This window comes from Poecilia reticulata, chromosome 15, assembly GCF_904066995.2.
Source record: "Poecilia reticulata chromosome 15, P_reticulata-male-v2, whole genome shotgun sequence".
Taxonomy (NCBI): Eukaryota; Metazoa; Chordata; class Actinopteri; order Cyprinodontiformes; family Poeciliidae; genus Poecilia; species Poecilia reticulata.
The window spans coordinates 26706023-26726981 of NC_088844.1; the positions used below are offsets into that span (position 1 = coordinate 26706023).

Consider the following 20959-nt stretch of genomic DNA (forward strand, 5'->3'; position numbering starts at 1 on the left):
AACAAGGATATTTTTTTTCAGTTATGCACTTGTAACCTGAGGTGTTGCTTCTTCATACCAATAAAACCAAGTGTGAGTAAAATAAGGTCACCAACACATGACTGCTCTTCTGAGATCTTCACAAAGAAACAATAGAGCCATGACTAGCCAGTGTTTAGCTTCAGCTAGCGTAGCATATGCTAAGTGGAGTGAATCTTATTCATAAAGTCCATCCATCCATCCATTTTCTTGCACCCTTTTTCCCTCAGTGGGGTCGGGAGGGACGCTGGTGCCCATCTCCAGCCAACGTTTCGGGCGAGAGGCAGGGTCACCCTGGACAGGTCGCCAGTCTGTCGCAGGGCAACACAGAGACACACAACCATGCACACACACACTCACACCTAGGGGCAATTTGGAGAGGCCAATTAACTCATCAATCTGATACTATTTTACTTCATCAATTTCACATAAACATTTTTTTATGTTGCACATTTCTGCAAATTATTATTTTTAAGACATTTGTGAAAAGGTTGGGGAGGTTTTGTCAAAAATGGAGCTGCAGTCTGCCTCACAACAAAACAATAAGATACAATCAAGATTGTGTCTGTAATGCAACAAAATGTATAACAATTCAAATTATGTTAACAGTTTTACTAGTTCCAGTAAGAACAAACTCATTTTAGGACATTGGGCCTGGTTGTCTTTGTTTCTCTCTATTGAGATTCAAAGTATAATATTTCAGATTTGCTTGATTAGACTGAATGAAGACTGAAACTGTGCATATTGCTCAAGCCGTAGCAGCACAAGAACATAAGGGAAATGAAAGCACTTTATCTGGAGGAAAAAAGAAACATCATTAATCATCTCAATGCACCCAACAGTGTGTTACTGGGTCCACCTGGTCTCTTGCCAGTTTATTCATCATTTCTATTATATATTCAGTGAAATGAATGAGAGCTTTACAAGTCTGCTCTTTGTGTGTAAAAGTGTCTGATGAGGGAACAGCAACCAAAGCTAATCAAAGCTGCGCAATATGGTTATCAGTGTAAATCTGAACTGTGGCTGCAGAATGGAAATATTTTTCATATTTTGAGGACTAATTTAATCCAGTGTTTTGCTTTTCGAAAACGCCTTGGATCATTTTGACCCATAAAACTGAGACACTGCAGACAGTTTTTTAGATGGTCAGTCTGCAGAAATGGACACAAAGATTTTATCTGTAGTTCCCATAATAGCTGGGCAGACAAAGCCAAACATTTCTCAATACACAGTGTAAATGTTTGTTCTTGAGAAATTATGGGTTCCATGAACTTATAGCAATTATTTTTTTTTAAAATAGGAGAAAATAGTTTAATTTGATTACGATTCCAGCTCATGGTAATACATGAATGTTGCTCCTCCTCCATTTAGGAAAGAATCAAAGGGTATGCCAAATGTGAGACAAGAAATATTTATCTTCATAATCCAAAATAGGAAAATGTTGGATTATTGGATGTAAGGCAGTGTTGCTACATCTCGTTCAGTAGGTGGCGGTATGCACCTTAAAGTTGCTTGCGATTCGCCATAATAGAAAAGAAGAAGAACTCAATGCTTTACCCGATACATTTTTCTGTCATTTTTGTCTTTTCAGCCAACTCAAAGGCAAGAAAATTATCCAGCGAGCCCTACATCAGGTCTGTAAGGTTATTTGAGGAAAACAACGGATAAAACGAGAAAAACGAAGTTTTTTGCATCCAGAGGAAGAAGGAGGGGCACAAAGTCTCAGTGGATGTCTGACGCATTTTGTACGCGCAAAAGCTGGTGAGTAATAACTTAAATAATACCTTTTTAAGAAAGTCTTTGGGAAAATGCCTAAAAATAAAGCTTAGCATAAAAAGATGCTGAAATGTCAAAACAGCAGTTCCTGCAGCACGTTTTCATTCTGCCATAGAGCTATCATTGGGATTTACTAAAAATCAAGAATCCCTTCTCTTATTGATCTTTGATTTTACCATCATACAGTGTCATTATGACAAAAAAAGAAGAATATTCTCAACCAGTTACCTTCATACAGACGAACTCCTGATACTTGCTGTTGATCAGCCTTGATCCATTTCTGGCCTTATTCCAGACTTCACTTGGGTTTTGGAAATGTAATAAATTGTATTCCGCCCTCTACATGCTATCAGGATTTCATGTTCCCCACTGACAACGCTGAACCTTGATTTCCTTTTATTTTCCTGGAAATCTCCATGACTGTAGGCTAGTGTGTTAGCAATGAGGAAGTCTGGCAAACAGGAGGTTCAGATAGGAGGCGTGTACTTCCGGACCAATTCCGACCTGATTGGTCGGATTCTGATGCCTAGAATGATCGACAGGTGTCAAACAAGGATCACCGCTGAAGAAGCTGATTGTTTACATAGAGTTGTATCATGCATATTTATGTAAAGCTAAGTGGAAGGAAAAACTGTGGTAGAAAATGGGCTACAATTCTAATCACAGACAGAGTTAAGATTCAACATATTTTGAAAAGCTTTCAAGAGATTCACAGGATGTGAACTGCAGTGGGACTCAGTTTTTCCAGAACCACAACATAGAGATGCCCTAAACATGACCTACAGCTGTCACATTACATGTGTTTATCCACTACTCAACCAGAAACAATGTCAAAAGCTGCTTCCCCAGGGTAAGAACAAACCAGACTGGAATTTGGTTCAGTGGAAAAAGCTCATCTTTTCAGAACTATTTAAATGCTGCATTTTATTTGGAAAGTAGAAGTAAAAGCAATTATGAAGACCCAACTCAGCAAGTCCACCTCTGGCCCTGTGCCTTCTCCTCCCATGTGCAGTTAACCCGGCGTCGCTTGGTCTTCACCACATTGACAAAGTTGGGAAAGACTTCAAAGAAATAATATAAAATAAAATAATAATAAAAAATATTACAAATCCATAATTTCGCATAAAATTTCCCAAAATATGTTTAGATAGTTGTTTGTATCCGGGACCATATTCCATTCAATAGATTAAATTATTTTTCAAGGAAAAATAGTTGAATGTTATTTTTTAAGCCTAAATTTGTAAAGTTTTGTAAAATGAATAGTTTATCATAAAATTCCCAACATGTTCTAAATACCATATCTACATGTTGAATAAAATTAAGCTTTTTCAACAACAAAAAAATGGCAAAAGACAGTTAATATTTTATCCAAAATGAACCCAAATAATAGTAAAAAAAAAAAAAAAAGAAAAATCATACAAAACCCACAGTTTATCTTTAAAATTGTCCTCATGTGACTAAACGTGAGATGATTAAAGGTCTCAGAGTCTGGAGGAAGAGTGAAGAGTGAGACATGGGATCCAAGTTGCTTTAGGTCCAACATGAAGTTTAAATTGCCAGGTGCCAACATTTAGAGAAGCATGTTCTCTGTTGGTGTTAATTCCAACAGGGAATCTGTGTAATAGTGTCAAGAGGAAGAAACAAGAGCCAAACATGCAGATGAGCTAAAGGCCATTATTAAAGCAACTCGGGCTTAAAACCTCAGCAGAGAGGATCATCTCCCCCATGTCACAAAAAGGTGCTGTGCTATACATGAATATGCTTTTAGTTCATTTCTGTGATTAAAAACATTGAATGTCAGGACTTTATAAGCTGCAAACAATAATCATCAGCAATAACAGGAATACATTTTAAGGATGTCACTTAATAGGAGTTTGGCTTTGTGACTTGAATAGCTAAAATAAATTTGCTGACGTCATCTGACTTCAGTAAATGCACCTGTACTCCAGACTTCACTGTATGTCGAGAGGTTTGGAGCAAGAAAGGTGGCCAAAAAAACTGCACTATTGCTGAGGAAGCGACCGTTTAATGTGCTCATTCCACACGTCATTAAAAGTGGAGCCTGTCCGGAGACTCTGGACACAGCGGGGGGGGGGGGGGGGGAGGGACTCTGACTCTGGGCGCCACATGCGCAACAAGTCCGAGGGCGCACAGACTGCGGCGGCGGCAGCGGCTGGGATCCCGGCGCGCTGCGGCTCGGAGCGGAAAACGGACTTCACGCTGACCACGAGGAGGAGTTTTGATTGGCTGATTCATCTTCATTCTGGTTTGGGCTGAAGGACGCACAGCCGCCAAGTTTATCGCAACTTTCGGACGTGCGTCACTGGAAGTTTTCGTTAGACCTTCAAGCATAACGAAAACGCTGCGGACTTCTTTTAAGAGCATGGAAAGTTTACGGTGGCGGGATTATAATTCTGGTTTCACAGACGGAAGCAGTTCAGCAGAGGATTTAAAGCGCTTTGTGCCTCAGCAGGTGACCGACGCGGTGTGACACCGTCTCGACGTTTGCTCCACTTTTACTGAACGCGATGTGAGATGGTCCCGACTGGTCACAGAGGCTGGGATGACATAACTTGAAGAGAAAAAAGGTGTCCCCCCCCCTTTTAAAAGCAGCGTTAAGCCACGATGAGAGCGCTGGGTTTCCTCTGCCTAACAGCCCTGCTGTGGGAGGCGAGCCAGAGCAGCAGAAACTGTCCGGACCTGATGGTTGACAGCTGTCACTGCTCGGCTGAGAGGTCCAAGGAGCTGAGCAGGCATCACGTCCGAGTCAAAGTGCTGTGCGATGATGTGGACCTGATGGACACCCTGCCGCCCAGCTTCCTCCCAAACAGAACGGTTTCCCTGTAAGTAGGAGCCATCATGAGTTAAACATCACTGACAGCTGAGGAGACTCAGACGCCTTTACAAAAGTCAGAACAATTTCACACCATTATCTGCTTTATTGGAGCTTTATGTGCTAGAGTAACACAACGAAGTGCAGCTGTGGAAAGGTGGCAGAAGGATTCATTGTTTTTAAAAGAAATCTACAAATAATCTGAGAAATATAACGCACAGCTTCTCCTTAAAACTTTCTTTCTAGTAGCTTTGCAAAAATGTAAAAAGTTTGCCTATTCCTTTATGTAACTTTTTTTGAAAAGCTGGATGGAGAGGATCTGTTTACATCAATTTTAAAGTCTTGCCACAGATTCTCAATTACAGTCTTCTTGTTAAAGCCACTTTGCAGGATTTTATTTTATGTGTCTGAGTAAAGGGGGCAGGATATAAAAGTGTGGCACGCTTTTATTTTTCAAATGTTTGAAAATAACATACCGTATTCCTCCCTCTGTCACATCAGTTCCAATAAAAATAAATATATGTTTGTGGATGTGAAAAACTTAATGGAATATAAATACTTCTACAACACGCTTTATGAATTAACTCAATAGAAATTAGTTTTAACAGGTTCAACACCATGAATGGCAGCAGACAAACAGGTTTAAGGAGGCCATTTTAAAATAAGTCCAGAGAATATTTCTAGTAGAAAACTTAAAAAGGTCACTGAAACTCTATTTTAAGTAATGGTTGCTAACTTTACGGCACTTTTTAAGAAACAAAAAACCGAGTTAAGAATAATGAAGACATGAAATAATGGCTACTTGGAGAAAGTGAAGACATTATTTATTGAAGATTGACTTAAATTAGGAAAATTCCAGTAATATAAGTGTCTAATTTCCACATAATAAGTATTGATCATGTCAACAGTTTTCTTAGTTTAAATATTTCTAATTGGGCTTAAAATTCACACCAGATGTCAGCAACAGCCCATGTTATCCACACTTAGAAATCAATGAGTTGGGGGATAATTATTAAAAACATGTAGAAAAGGATGTTCAAGAAGGTGTGGAAAGCCAAGAAACCAGCTGAAATCTGTCAATACTTAGAAACTATTTTGCTGCTTTGTGCAAACAAATATTACTAGAAACATCTGCTTACGTCTATTGGCCAAGGGGGTTATCGGCGTAAATCTATAACTTTCTACTCGTAAGGGATTTAGAGTCCCAACCTGCCTGTACAAATATTTATTTATGGCTAGTTAAAGTCGGTCGTTGCTGAAATCAGAAAAATGTTCTTTCTGCTAAAACGTCAGAAAAGGCATTTCTCCAAAGTTTTGTTTGTGGTACAAAGTATCACTCTAAAGTCGCACTGACTGGTGAGATGCTTTACTTTCTATGAATTTTTGATGCAGTAAGCATCACTCATTAAAGTTTCTTTATTTGAACTTAATGTTTTTGAAAGATTTAGTGAGAACAGGAAGGGCAGATGAATTATAATCTATTATAATCTCACAATTCTGCTTGACAAAATCCGTCATGTGCTGCCTTTAGATCCTGGTTGAATCTGGAGTCTTGGCTCTTTGCGTGTTTGGTCCTAAGTTCTCCAAGCCAAATATGTCCTGCTGTCAAATGCTGATGGATTAGGCTGTTGAATAATAAGATGTCAGTTTTTTAGATATATTGATAAATGACTGACGTGTGTATCTGCTTAGATTTGTTGAGCTCTTAGTTCCCTCCGGCTTCACTGATCTCCATCATGCTGAGACTCTGGTGATGCCTCTTGTTCCATCTAGATGTTTAACCTGTTGATTTGTGTGGTCATTTGAAAAGTCGATACTTTATAAAAGCAAAAAAAATGGAAAGACCATGGAAGTTTTTTCTGTGTTTAGTAGATAAAAATGTTTAGTGTTTTAGAGAATCTGATGTTGTGCTTCTAGTTGTGTCAATCTAGGCTGGTGTTCAATTAGCGGTAAAATACTTTTTAACAGCTTCCCAGAATGTAGTGGTTATCAAGAACCATTTGTATTTAGCTGTGGATTGTTCACTGATTGTTCGCTGCTCAGAGGTGATTAATCTGAAATCTGATTTCTTGGTGCTTCTCTAGCACTCAGTCCTCGAATTAACAGAGTTGTAAAAGGTAAGGTATATGAAAAACAATGGGTAACTCAGAGAAATGCAGTTCTGCTTCTGATAAACGTCAGATTTTGTGTGATTATGCATGCATCCCGTGTTAAAATATGAATTATTTTAAAGTGTAGTTCTTTCTTTGGAAATATTTATTCCATCATTGCAAAAACGCTTCTTAAATGTTAATACTTCATCTTGTGATTTTGCACTTAGTTCTCCCATTCCTTCCTTTTATTGCCGCACCTCTCTGGTTTTGTCCACGTAAAGTGCTCGCTGTTCCTTGTGCAACGTATTATTTGCATTGCATTCAAAATTATTCAAACACAAATCTGGCAGGTCCACAACTGAGAAACCTCCTTTAGCATTTAGTCCTGTCTCTCTTTGCAGATCAAATGGCACTTCAAATATTAAAAGCGTTGATAACTCTTCCCTGCGTATCACCACTCTGTCTCTTTGCAGGTGCACCAAAATGCTGTGAAATTAATAGACTGCTTTATTATTAGAAACTAGATGCTTGCCTTTGGTGGGGAAAAGGGAAATTGTAAATGTAAAGGCCCTTGACGAGTCTGAGCCAACGACCACTCGTTCCAAACTACAAGCACGGCTGATTAATGAAAGGCACTTTGCATGCAGCAATTTATTTAGAGTGACATTTCCATTCCTTTCTATGGGGAGTGGTTAATGGCTTTGTTTTATTTTTTAACATTTGTCAAAATGGAAATGTTTTGTTGCCCACAGTTGCTAAAAAGGGCTCTGTATGAATAAATGAAATAAATATAAAGTATTTTCCTTTTTTATTCCTTTATTTCTGAAGTTCGCAGTGCCATTTAGAATATTTCATTCAAGTATTATCAGGATGTGTAATGTATCCATAGGGCTCAAATTAGGCTTTTTTATGGTGGACTGATTGTAATTTTGTAATTTTCTTAAATCAATACACGATATAAATTAGACATACATGATTTAGTAGGTGTGTGCACCTTCTACAATATTTTAAATGTGTTTTGGTCATCTGCAGAAAAAACACAACAAACAAACTTTTGATGCAAGTTTAGCTGTAAATTTGACCACTTTTTTTTTTTTTGCCAGAGTTAGTTAATTTTCATTAGTTTCATCCATGGAGTTATAACTGTAGTTATAATTATCAACTACAGTTAATAATTGTAATTATTAACTGTAATAATTGTAATTATTAGCTGTAGTTGAGGTTGGGGCTTTGTTTAATGTTTAAGTTTAATGTTGGCCTGATTTATACATTTCAATTTAGGTGTGGGGATCAATGTTCAGTCATTTCTTTCAACGATGTGCTCACACATCAGTAGATGAATATGTTATTCATCCCATGACTGAAATTTGGGTACCCAGTAGCCCAGGAGTCCAAAAAACACACTAATAAGTGCAACAATCTAAACAAACAAGGTATATTAGACCAAAAACGTTGTTGCACTACTACTAACATCACATGACCCTCAAGTTCATGATCCCCTCCCGTCATCAAGGTGTTGTAGAGTCTAATGTCAGACTAAGGGACTAGAGATCTCCAGAACCTCCCAGTCCTCCAGTGCAGTGAGATGAGCCTCTCATTGTAGCGGCTTCTCTGCTTCACCAGGATGTGATGGTGGGAATGGTTACCGATATCCATCATGGCCAGCATTGTGCTGCTCATCCTTCTCTCCTCCACAGTCTCAATGGTGTCCAAACTATTGCCAAGTAGTTCTCCACCATTATTAATTCAACTACTAACAACAACCCTTATCCTCAGCATGATTCCACCATCGGAGGGTTGCTGGCGCCCATCTCCAGCCAACGTTTTGGGCGAGAGGTGGGGTCACCCTGGACAGGTTGCCAGTCCATCGCAGCCATCAAGACTCAACAAATTTTATTTTTGACCAAAGCCCAAAGCAAGCTTTACTTATCTCCACTCACCTCTGCACAGAGTAGAGTTCCCTTCTCCACTTGGCTTGGCATAGGGCAATAATGTTGTGCGATGCATGTAACACACATGAATGTGCTTCAAAGCTCAGCACAGCCGGAGCTGTTTTCAATCTAAATGGCTAATTAGAGAGCTCCAGCCTTCCAAATAAGCTCCAATAATCTTAGAGGAACCTTAACAATGCTGTTTAAATTACTTCTCTCCTTGAAAGACAAACCAGCACAGGAACTGGAATGTTAACAAAACGTCAGTAAGTCATTGATTTAGAGTTACATTCTATCTTTTTACAGAAAACAAAGCTATTAACCATGCAGACTCTTTAGTCACCCCAGTCACCAGTACAGTTTGGTTTCTTCTTAAAGGTCAACTGTGAGTCAATAGCTGCTCCTATGAACCTGCAGGTTTGTACTGTAGCTGTCGGTGATTAGGAGCAGCTACTGCTGCCTGCTGGTGGACTGAGAGGCTGGTGGCAGCCTCTATCTGACTGCCCCTGGGCAGCTGTGGCTACAGTGTAGTAGCCTTTAACGGTGGGGGGAAAAAAATTATCTTACAGAGAATTGCAAGTCTTAAATCTGGAAATTCTGAATCGATTCAAATGAATCTCTAGACTGAATAAAAACACTGGTTTCTGAATCAAATCGTGACACTAAAAATCAGAATGGAATCCTAGACACTAAAATATTAACACCTCTAGTAGCGCGTCACCATCATCAGCATATGAATGGGTGAATGGCTGAAGGTAGTGTTAAGAGCTTTTGGGTCATCTGGACCAGATAAAGCACTATACAAGTACAGGTTTTTATTATGTCTGTGTTTTTATCTTGAAATTTGATGGCTATTCTGTTAAAGATGATCTCTCCAAAAACCAATGATTGTTGAGACCATGACCTCAAGCCAAAGGAAAATTTTATGGACTATGCTACATAAAAAAATAAATAAAAAAAATCGCCTAATTTAAATGAACTCAACCGTTTCTGAGAGAGTCAATTTCAACAGCCCAGAAAATAAATATGAAAGTCATGACACTGATGAGTGGAAGTTAACTGACTGGCATGCCATGACATCCATGACCTTGCTTGAAAGAGTTATGGTTATATGTATTGGTGTGTGTGCGTGTGTGTGTGTGTGTGTGGGCGTGTATGCGTGTGTGTGCGCGCTTTATGCTGCATTGGGACCCCTGGGGATCTGTGGAGGTCTAAAGGTCACCTTGCTCTATGCCTTGCTGAACTAAATCCTACAGCCAAGTTGTGCAGGAAGCATTTTTCCTGCATTAGGAAATGTGACCTTTGTCAGGCTGAAGTGGCCTCCCCATTCACTCTTTTGTCTAGATGTGATGCGTAAATAAAGGGGGGCATGTACATACCACTCTCTCCCTGCAGACTGCTTGGATCTCCAGAATCTCTCCCTGTATGCTCCTTTCTCACCTCTTTGAGGAACTCGTCCCACCGTTTTCTGAGTGACAGCTTAAGCACAGATGTGTCACTTTTGAATGTTCTCCCCGAGAACCAAAAGCCATCTCTTGTTCTAGGCACAGATTGGGGTATGTTGCTCGGATTTTTATTACAGCATCTATAAAATGTTTATGAGGAACAGCCCCTTGCAGCATTGGAACACCCAGCTAGTGCCAAAGAGAAACAATTCAATGAGCAAATCAAGGAGCAGTAGCATGAATAATAGAGATGGAAATGAGCTGTATGCAGGAGTGAGTCAGTAAGTCTCCGCGCTGCATAGTGCCCTCGATTAACACCTGTGCCTGTGTTTTCCTTATCATCTGTGCTGCGGGGAGTGGAAGTTAAGGAGTTCGGCCTGACAGCTCTGTCGACCTTGGGACCTATCGTTTGTAATTGTTTCTGCAGTTTTGAGCAGCAGCGTTCCTCTGCAGAGCAGCAGCCCAGATTGCAGCTGACACCCATCTTGGGTTGTGCGCTAACAGGCGGACACGTCACCTATCAAGAGATGTGGAGGAGCTGGTAGCTGAAGAGACAAGGGGATAGACTAAAGGTGGGAGATGCAGGCAGGCAAAACAAAATCCAGAGCAAGATGGACAGGTGTGGCAGAAAGAATGCTGGAAAGTCTGAAGTTTCACTTGTTAGCTGAGACTTAAAGCTACTTCTATCACATGTTGTCACATTAGTCACAAACATCAATGTATTTAATGTTATAAAATTAAACACAGTTTTCACTATTTCAAGAGGAAAATATGTCAAACGTATATCTTGTAACTGGAATTCAGCCTTCATGTGTCAATATTTTTGAAACACCTTTCACTGTAATTACATCTTTAACTCTTTTGGAGTTTGTCCACAGCTTCGTACATCTTCACACCTTTTTCTTTTTGCAAAATGATTTCAGTTCAGTCAGTTGGATGTTATTTGTGAACATCAACATTCAATATTTGCCATAGATTTTCAATTCTCATCCTCATTCCTGCCATAGAAAAGCATTCCCGCATCATGGTGCTGCCACCACTAGGTTTTCCCTTAGCGATTGTGTGTGTAGAGAGATGTCAGGGCTTGTGTGCAATGGACAAATGTTCATTACTGAAATCTGAAATATTGAAAGCTTCTTCATCGTGTTTGTAAATAATTCACTTGAAGAAAAGTGAATTGCCTTCAAGGTCAGCATTTCCTGACCCTGAAATAGAAAATAGAAACAGAAAAAACATGTATTCAAGGTTAGGACATTATAAAAAATAAAAAAAGTCATAAAATAAGTAAGTAAAGAAATCTACATGTAAAGTAAATTACTAAAAGTGTGAACAAATTGGTTTAGTAAAAATGAAAAGAGGAAAAACGTTTCGCTGTGACAAGTCAACCAAAATATTTTCATAAAACCAATTTGTTCACTTTTTAGTGCACCAAGCTGTAGAAATATCATACGCATGATTTTTTAAAAATTATATTAACTTAATAGTTATTAATAAATCGGTCCCTTTTTAATTTGGGGGGTTTTCACAGATGGTTTTGTATTGATGGGTGCAGTTTGCTAAAGGTTTTCTTTTCTCTACTTCGAAATCATAACCGCTTTAAAGAAATTAGTTCAACCTTTCAAATCGAGGGAAAACATGCATCAGATGTGAGACATTAAAACAGGAGAAGACTTCTAGAGCAACATATGCCAAAAATTATATTGTAAAGCAAATGTTTTCTTAGTAATTATAATGTTTTATCCCTGTTTGGATTCAAAATTGAAATTGAATGATTCATTCCACCACCCCTGCTGATGAGCTTGTGTATGTTTTCTAATAGGTATATTGTTATAAATGTTGGCCAAAATGTTTGGTGTGCACCCCATTGTGGTTTGTGGCAAACTGTAAATGTAACTTGTTAGTGCTTTATTTTTCATTTCCTTTTGTCCCACCCAAAAGTCAGATTTGTGGTGTTGTTGTGTCAACAGATTCTCCCCGAGCTGCGACTCTCTGCATCTCCTCCACAGTTAAACTCTCTGGGTGCTGCTCTGAATATTGCCCTCCTTGCTGTTCTGTCAGAATTCATGGATGCTTATTTTATAGTTTTGTCAAATGTTATTTACTAAGTTGGTGAGCTGTGAAGCAATTGGTTACATTAAGTTTCTTTCAGAGTAAAAAAAGGTACTGACATGCCTCACTTTTCAGAAAACAATTTATCCTCAGATATGTACTACTTTGTAGCCTGTCACATAAAAGTCCAATAACATTAAGGTTTGGGATTTGTACAATACCAAATGTGAAAAAGTTTAAAGGGTATGAATACTTGAAACATTTTCTCTCGCAGGCCATTAGGCAGACACACACAGGATTGTGCTTTGTGCATGCACAACATCTCAGCTGCTAAGAAAACCAGAAACAGATCTACCTCTGCTGTGTCCCAGGTGATGGGCTCAATTTGCATAGTGTTTGTGCTTTTTTATGATTTACCTGCTGAGAGTGGAGCATGTGGGTTTAATTTAACTTTCCCATTTTGAAGGTATGTGCAAACATATTAGTCTAAATAAAAATAAAATAAAATGGGTCCCACTAAAACATTCTTGAATTTGCCTGCTCTAACACACAAATGAGGCAAAGTTAATTTCTTTAAATTACACATAACACATGCTGCAGCTTCATGGAGCAACAGATGTTTACTCTGTTGCCTCACAGTAGTAAAGGTCCTGAGAACGAATCCAGGTGGAGATCTTTCTGTTTGCATGTTCTCTGAGTGCATTCAGGGATTCAGGCTTTTCCTCAGCATTCAAATAAAAATGTTTGCTTAATTGGCTGCTCTAAAATTGCCCTTGCATGTGATTCCATGCATGCGTTTTTGCGTGTCCCGTGTGTGTTTTTGTGCAGCCCTGTGATGGATTGGCAATCTGTCCAGGGTCCGCTGCAACTCTTGCCTATTGATTGCTTGACATGGGTACCAGCCCCATAGACCCAGATCGGATTGATGAGAAAATGAATGAAAGGAAAGCTACACGTGCTACTCTGATTTGTGAGGTTTGTAGAACCTAGAATGTAAACTGTTTCCTTCATTAAATCCCTAAAATTAGGTTAATAAACTGCTGTCAGACCAAGGGAAGACGCAATTTAGCCGTTCTATTGATCTAATTGAAAAAGCATCAAAGCAAGAATTAAAGTAAGCCTTTGTAGTAATAAAAAGCACAACTGCCAGCTTTAATGCGAAATTTGGCATGTTCAATTTTTGTTTTATTTGATCATTCTTCTTTTGAATTAAAAAAAACATTTTGGCATTTAATCTTTACCTTTATTTTACATTGTACGTGTGTAAGTGTGCCTGCTTTCCTTTTGAAGGCTGAACTCACGTGCGTCATGCAGTTGTGATTTGAAGTTGGCAGAAGTGGGACCCATCCTTTTAGCAAGGAAATGAGTCACAGTCAGTTCATTTTCGTCAGTTCTTTGAAGACGATGGTATGGATCAAATATATGACGTGCAAAACTTCCTTCTCTGTTGTGTCAAAACAGCAGTAGAATAAATCTGTGGAACTTCAAATTTAAATCTAATCTATTTACATGTCAATTAGATTTTAGTACATCAGTTCACTGAAGTATGAAGATTTTTATAGGTCAAAAAACATTACATTATCTGTAATGAGTCAAAAATAATTCCTATTTTATGTATTATGCAATTTATTGATACATTTTTTCCATTTTATTTTGGTGGAGCAGTCGGTTTTGCTGTTGTCCTGCAGGGTTTGGGTTTGAATCCCAGTTTCCAGGTTCTTCCTCTGCATATGCGAGTTCTCTCTGGTTACTCCCACTATTTTTTCTTTGCCTTAGATTGATGAAATACTTTTTTGTGTTTAATTTGTATATGTTGAGGTTAATTTGAATAAATAGTGTCATTAAAAAGTTGAACAACAAGGCGTCAGTGAAGTTTTCATGCTCAGGGTAGTTCACTGCTCTTCTGTTTGTTGTTTCTTAACTAAATCAAGGCTTTTCCAAATTACTGCTTGGTCTGAGATTTTAGAGATCCTCTTAATCTTTTGTGAAGGAGGTTTAAAAAGCATGAAACAGCCAAATAAAAAGCAGCTCAAGTGTTGCACTTTGGATATGTTGCTACTATATTGCAGATAGACAGTTTGTTTGAACACGAACTGAACAATAAAGGAAAATTTAGATTGATCTACTTTTGTCATTTTAAATAAATATAGCATGACAGGCCATCAGAGATATTGCATCACTATAAATAAAATTGTGTGTATTCTTTTCTTTGCTCCTCTTTTATTCACTCTATCTTTGTTATTCTCCCTCTGTTATTCCTCGGGGGCTTTTTTTTCTTGTCTGCCGAGGTGCTGTTTGTGCTCTACTCTCTTCAGAGTTCTGAGTACTTATCCATGAATATTTCATTGCACACACACACACACACACACACACACACACACACACACACACCCTCTATGTACTCTTGTGCATTAGCTCATTGACAAACCACGTGAGCGCCCAGCAGATCAAGAAACGCAGAGCGTAAAATGCATTAATGGCTTTGACACACATCGACACGGAGAGCCTGCTGTTGATCTACACAGACGTGACCGAAAGGACTCTGATAAAACTGTTGTATGTGCCGTCATTCTGAGAGGAGTGGTGCCTGTCTCGTCTTCTCTTGCCCCCCTGTTTGCTTCTGCTGCGCATTTCCCAGCGAAACCTTTTCTGTTATAAAAAGCAAAAGGTTTCATCTTTAGATGGGTGAGTCATCTAGGCTCCAGAGGGGAGGGAACACTTTCAGATCTTTTCACTTTGCAATTCCTAAAGCTAAGAAAATCTGCCCTTGTGTTGTCGGCGCTCCCTAGCAGCTCACTGTGGCCTCACTGTGGGTAGTGACTGACCGAGTTAGTTATAAATTGTTAGTACTTTATTGGGTCATCCTTGACTTTTCAGTGCAACTACATTGTTATATCATCAGGAACTGGCGCAGACCTGCTGACCTGCAGTTGAGCTGCCTCAAGTTGTCTGGTCATCAATCATGTGGCGCGCTTTAAAGAAACAGACGTTTTGCTTTAAAAAATAATGATTTGATGATCTGGAGTTCACAACTGCTGAAGAAGGAGGTTATAAATTGGGTTTGAATAACCAGCAATGTGCCAAAACGCAAGCTTATCATGTGCAAAATATTAAGCAATGACAGATGGTGTGTGTGCTGTAGATACTTGACAGTGTTAAATACCAAAGTTACTCAAAGAGCCATAAATTAGAAGGAGCAAAAGAGGTGAACTCGGAAGCCTGTTGGTTTTTCCCGTTTTCAGACTCGCAGTAAGACATCCTGAATAAAACCTCAGTGCTGTCGTGCGTTTTCTCCATGGAGTGATTGAGCTTCCCCGTCTGTCACACAGGAGCCGTGGTGTCAGCTGTGTGTCCTGGTTTAGGCGCCGATCTCTGATTCTGTTTGTGTGCAACCAGGCGGTTTCAAAGTGAGCCTGCATGTACAGAGCTGTCTGCTAACTAATGGGTATTCTTATCACTCAAACTAACGCTTTTTATGTATTTTTTCACTTTCTTATTAATGCTGATTTTTGTGTAGCACCTGCTGCTCTGAACTTCAGCTGATATTCATGTTGTGCTCTTCCATTTTTTATGTAGAAGTTAGACCTGGCAGTGGTTTCATTAAAGCTAAAACCTGCTGTTAGACCCTTGAGTTCAACTTTTTAAAAGTTTGACAAACTTTTCATATGAAAGAACTGAAACAGAACTGGAACCCATACGTTGCATCCTGAGAAAGGGGAGGGGGGAAAATGAGCCGAATCGGTTATGCCCAGAATTCAGATTTAGACATGCAGCCGTTTGGTTTGCAAAGTTGCATCTCAGAATTTACCCAAACATCAGCAGGTGCCACGGGAAGCTCATCACATGAATAACACATAAGTTCTCAAAATTATACACAACCATGATGGCTTCTCAGGTGTTTGTAGGGAAAAATTGAGACCAGTAGAAGTACTTTCTAAACTTTGATAACAATCTTACTATTTGAGGAAATCGAATAAGATACCCTCTCTTGGTGTTTAGGTGTTGTTGAAGAAGAAGATTTTAGGTCATAATAAATTTAGGAAAAATCTCTGGGTCTATCTTCCTCTTACGGATCCCAGGTTCTCCCGGCGGACCGCGTGTGGCCACACAGAAAACAACAATGAGTGTTGACGTCACAGAATTACAGAGTTTAATCCAGTAGAAGACAGTGTATGAAATTACAACAGAAACTGCAAAACAGCAGAGACATACATTCAAGAAAAGCAAAGACGTCTTTGGAGAACTGCAAGAGCAAATCTAATTTGTTACTCATGTGTAGAAAGTTTTATAGTAAAGGCGCATTCTTGTCTTTAATTTATTCAAATAAGGCGTATCTTTGCTCATCCAACCAGGAGCTGTCTCTGACCCTCTCTAAAGTTAGAAACTCCCTGCAATTTGTTTCCAAGATCTAAGGCCATTTGTCCCCTTTATCTAAATAAAGTGGAAGCAAAGCTTCTCCTGAACTCCTGCTGGTTTACGGCTTTTCACAGATCAGTGTGAAAGTTGGAACTTCTCCTGATTGTTTTCCCACACAGACAAAAGGCAGTTCAAAAGATCTTTGCAAACAATCTGCTTTAAGGTAAAATAAAGGTCAATAGGGCAGAATAAGTTATTAATCTGAAAACTATAACTATGCTATTTCAATCAAGGCATGTTAAGTTTTAAAACTAGCATATTTTAAATGTATTTTCTTAACAGTGTGTATGGTGATGTCACTAACATTTTAGTCTAATCGGATAATTTTTTTCTGTAATGAGTAAAATCACACGTTACAATTTCTAATCCAGTAATGAGATTAAAGTTACGTATCCAAGTCACTACGTTACTATTTTCACCATTTCACAGAGTGAAAAGATCACTTTTTGCTTGCTGCTCATAATAATGAATGTTTTATTACATCTGTTTCTGCCAGGGGTGACAGTAAAACGGCATGTCTGTCATCTGAAACGTTGCTTTTAAAACTTTATCTTTCCATGTTTGTGTCTTGTAGAACTATTTGACGTTATAATCTCTGCTGGATTGGTGTGTTGGATCACTGCACTGGACTGCTTCTCCGGGAGCTATTTCTGTTTCTGTTCCCCTGTAATAACAATCTCCAGTCAAACATGTATGCTGCATGGCAGCCAGGATGGTTTGCAGGGGGAGAACTCTGGTCAGACCTCCCAGAAATATCCCAACAGTGGACGAGGCTGAAGAAGCAGAACTGAGCCGATATGAAATCTGGGGAAAGAGGGATATGAATTTCATAAAGTTCGCCTCTGATTCTGTTATTGTGGAACAACAATGATGTTTGGTTACTTTTCTTTGTCTCTAAGGAGAAGTTTATTGTTATGATTGAGTCAATTTTTCTATATTTTTGATATTTTAGGTCAACAGATCCACTTTTGCAGTAATTGACCAAGAAATGAGGTGCGTCTTCAGGAAAATTATTCAAAATCTATTAATTAATGAGAGAATTATTTAGTTTTAGTCGACTAATCCTAACATTTTAGCTGACTAAATGTACTAATCTAAAGCATAACATCCTGAAGAAATGGATTTTTAAGAGCCTTTTACATCGTTATGAAAAGTAATTTCTTGCACCTGGGTAAGAGATGTATCTTTACATGTCTGCAGCTGGAGCAAAAACTCAGGAAAATGTAGAGTTTATGGTTGATAAACATCATGTTTGCTTAAAAAAATAACATTTTATGTTAAAGAATCTGAGTTTGTGTCAATGCGTCAGACAAACGCTGGTCTTAGACGGAAAGAAAATGTTCATTAGTGTATTTCAAACCTGATTCTGTCCTTGTCTACATAAATTAGTTTTTCCTCATCAATCGTTTTTAGACACTTTTAAGTAATCAAATTCCATTGTTTCTGTGAGATTTTGTTGAAATGACTAAAAAAAAAACATAATTATATATTTCTTATTTACAATAGCATGGCAAAGTTTGCTATTTTTTCTCCGATTTCAGGAAGTGAAACTCATTCTAAATGGCTTCATCACACATAGAGAAAAGTTTGAAGTCATTCTGAGGATTATGGCTTACAGTTAATGAAAATCCCAAATTCAGTCTGTCAGAAAATTAGAACATTGTGAAAAAGTGAAATATCAGAAACTCATGGTGTGACAACGTAGTCGGCTAATTAACTCAGAAAACCTGACTGAGTGACATCCTCCACAACAGGAGAACAAAGCCTAGAATTAAACACATTTTTCAGAATCCTGAAATGTATGTCTATAATATCAAATATGTATTAATATTTTGTGATATTCCACTTTTCTTAGACTCTGAATTTTGGGTTTTTATTATCTGCAAGTCATAATAATCAAAATTGCAAGAATAGTTTTTAAACAAAGCTGCATAATGAGTTTCCCTGTTTTTTATAGATGGACATGTATGTTAGATAGTCATTTGTCTTCATGTTTTTAATGAAATTTCAAATTTGTCTTACGACTGAATGCAGCATCTGGCAGTCGATACAAACTACATCTTGTGTATTTCAGAGTAAACTCTTATTTGCAAGTGTTTGAAACATTTCTATTGTTACAAAGGAGAAGGGTGTTTTTGCAGTTTTGAAATTAACATCATTTTTTTACACAATTCATCTATTTATTTATTCCTTTTTTTCTTTCCCTTTTAAGGACCTTCCTTTTTAAAGGTTTGAGAGAAATTCTGACTTCTTGGAAAATGACAAAAATTACCCTTTTCAGCTTTTTGAACTTTCCGTCATATTTTCCTGGTTGGACTCTGTAAAATGGTTTTTTCTTTCTCTTGACCTCAAGTCGAACCTCTCTGATTTAAAAAAGAAAAAACTCTTCTAACAACCAAGGCTATGCAGCTTAGACAAAAACAACCACTGGCTGTACAGACTATTCTCTGATCTGCACACAATTTAGCATAGAGCTGAAAATAAATTGGATCTTAAGGGTTTTCATTAGCAGCAGTTCAGAAATTAATTTATTCTCCCTGAAAGATGTCAAAGATAACAGTTTGATTGTTTTTATTGCTATTGATACAAAGAAGTAAGGTGTCATTGTAGTTTTTTTGTTTGGTCTTTTGGTAAATTTTATACAATGAATCTACTCATAGATTCCGTTTCTTCTTTTACTTTGACAAACTTTTAAATGTGTGAAATTCTGAGCAGAAATTAATTTATTCAGATTTCTTTTCTCAGTCAGAGATGTTAAAGACAACAGTATTTTAGCAAAATTTGTATTTTGCTAAAATACAAATTTTTTGTATTTTAGCAAAACCAAAAAATAAAAGCAGTTAGATAAAGACATGTTTATTTTATACCTTTTTATGGAAGTATCTCCTACTATAAAAATCTTATTCCTAATCTGCTATACTTATTTTTTTTGTTTTGGCACTAATTTCCCCCGCAGCTTATTCCTCTCCTTATGTTTCACACATTAAGCTGTTGTCACTGGATTGTGTGAAATCGATAGAATATGTGGAAAAAAATCAGCAAGTACAATTTTGAAATACCTTCAGAAAGCTGAAAAAGTGTTGAACTAAGACCGTTTTAGAGGACTGCAGATTTTCTGGCTTATTGAAAGCAGTTTATTATGAAATGATTTAATCAGCCCTCAGTGTTTGGCTGTGGCTGGAGCACAGTAAGCAGTGACATGAACCATTTGTTGCAGTCCATAGAGACAATGCTGAGTCTATGCTCTCCTCCCTTGTTGAAAGCGGCTTATCTACAGAGAGCACAATTAATAATGTAAATAGACAGCTGAAGGTCTCCTCCAGAAGTTTGTCATGGGCTGTTTACATAATGTTCAATTCAGTTTTTTTTTTGTCTGGGATTTCCTGGACATTACACAGGACCTGAAATATGTACGCAGGGGTCTGAGAAGAGGCGGATATACAGAGCAGCACAGGACACACTTGAGTTTGTACAAACATGATCAGTCTGTCCTTTACTGGAAAGTTTCTCTGGAGAGGAGTGAAGCAACACAGGGAGCAGATAGGAGAGAAGATGCGCAATGCAGAGGACCGCCACTGTTTTCATGTGGCAAAGTAGCTCATGCAAATGCATACACATGGGAAGAAATGATTCATGCTTTTTTTTTTACATTTATATTCAACCACTCTTCCCTAAATCCCTAAATAAGCATCATAAAGATCAAGAAACAGCAGACATGTCGTAGTTAAGGCTGTGGTGAAGGTTAAAGCACATAATATCCCAAACTTTAAGAATCTCACAGAGCTTTATCCTATCATCTGAAAACAAAGCATGTGGCAACCGATGTAAACCATTCAAGACTTGGACATTCACCTAAACTGAAATGCTGGTCATGGAGAGTGTGAGTCATAAAGTAGCCAAAAGGCCAGCGGTTACCCAGGAAACATGCCGTAAACATGCCTCCAGATCAACGCATATTCATGTGAAATCTTTGACAGGACTTGAAAATTTAGGTTCATTGAAACTTTACATCCAGTTTGATTGACCTTGAGTTAACGGACAATAGGCAAACAATTTAAACCTCTATGTGCAAATCTGGTAGCGACATACCAGGACTTACCCCAAAACCCTTCAAATCCTCAGCCTAATTCATTCGTCTGCAAAGTGTTGGACAATGGCAGGTGAGTAAAAATACATGCCACACTTTTCAGATATATTTTTTTTATAAATAAAAATAAACAATACCTTTTCACTTCACATTTTTACTATACTTTGTGTTGGTCTAACAAACTATATCACAATGAAATGCATACTTTCAAACAGATTAAAACAAGCTGTGTTATTTTGATAGATTTTGGTGTTAAAATATTTTTTTGACTGAAAATTATCTGCTTAAACTTTTTCTTTCGGCCAACTTCA

The 20959-nt window shown here is 38.1% G+C and overlaps 1 protein-coding gene across 2 annotated transcripts in view; it reads left to right on the forward strand.

The window, feature by feature from the left end:
• The first annotated feature begins 1555 nt into the window (after positions 1–1555).
• The window catches only part of adgra1b (adhesion G protein-coupled receptor A1b), a 198100-nt gene continuing 178696 nt past the window's right edge, over positions 1556–20959 (forward strand). The window contains exon 1 of one of the 2 annotated variants that reach the window (XM_081616035.1): positions 1556–1779. Coding sequence is in view for 1 of the 2 variants with exons in the window: in XM_008429975.3 (XP_008428197.1) it covers positions 4420–4637 (218 nt within the window). In the remaining variant the exon portion in view is untranslated. Of the gene's footprint in view, positions 1780–3911; positions 4638–20959 lie in introns of those variants that run through there. The other variant, XM_008429975.3, reaches the window with a different exon arrangement.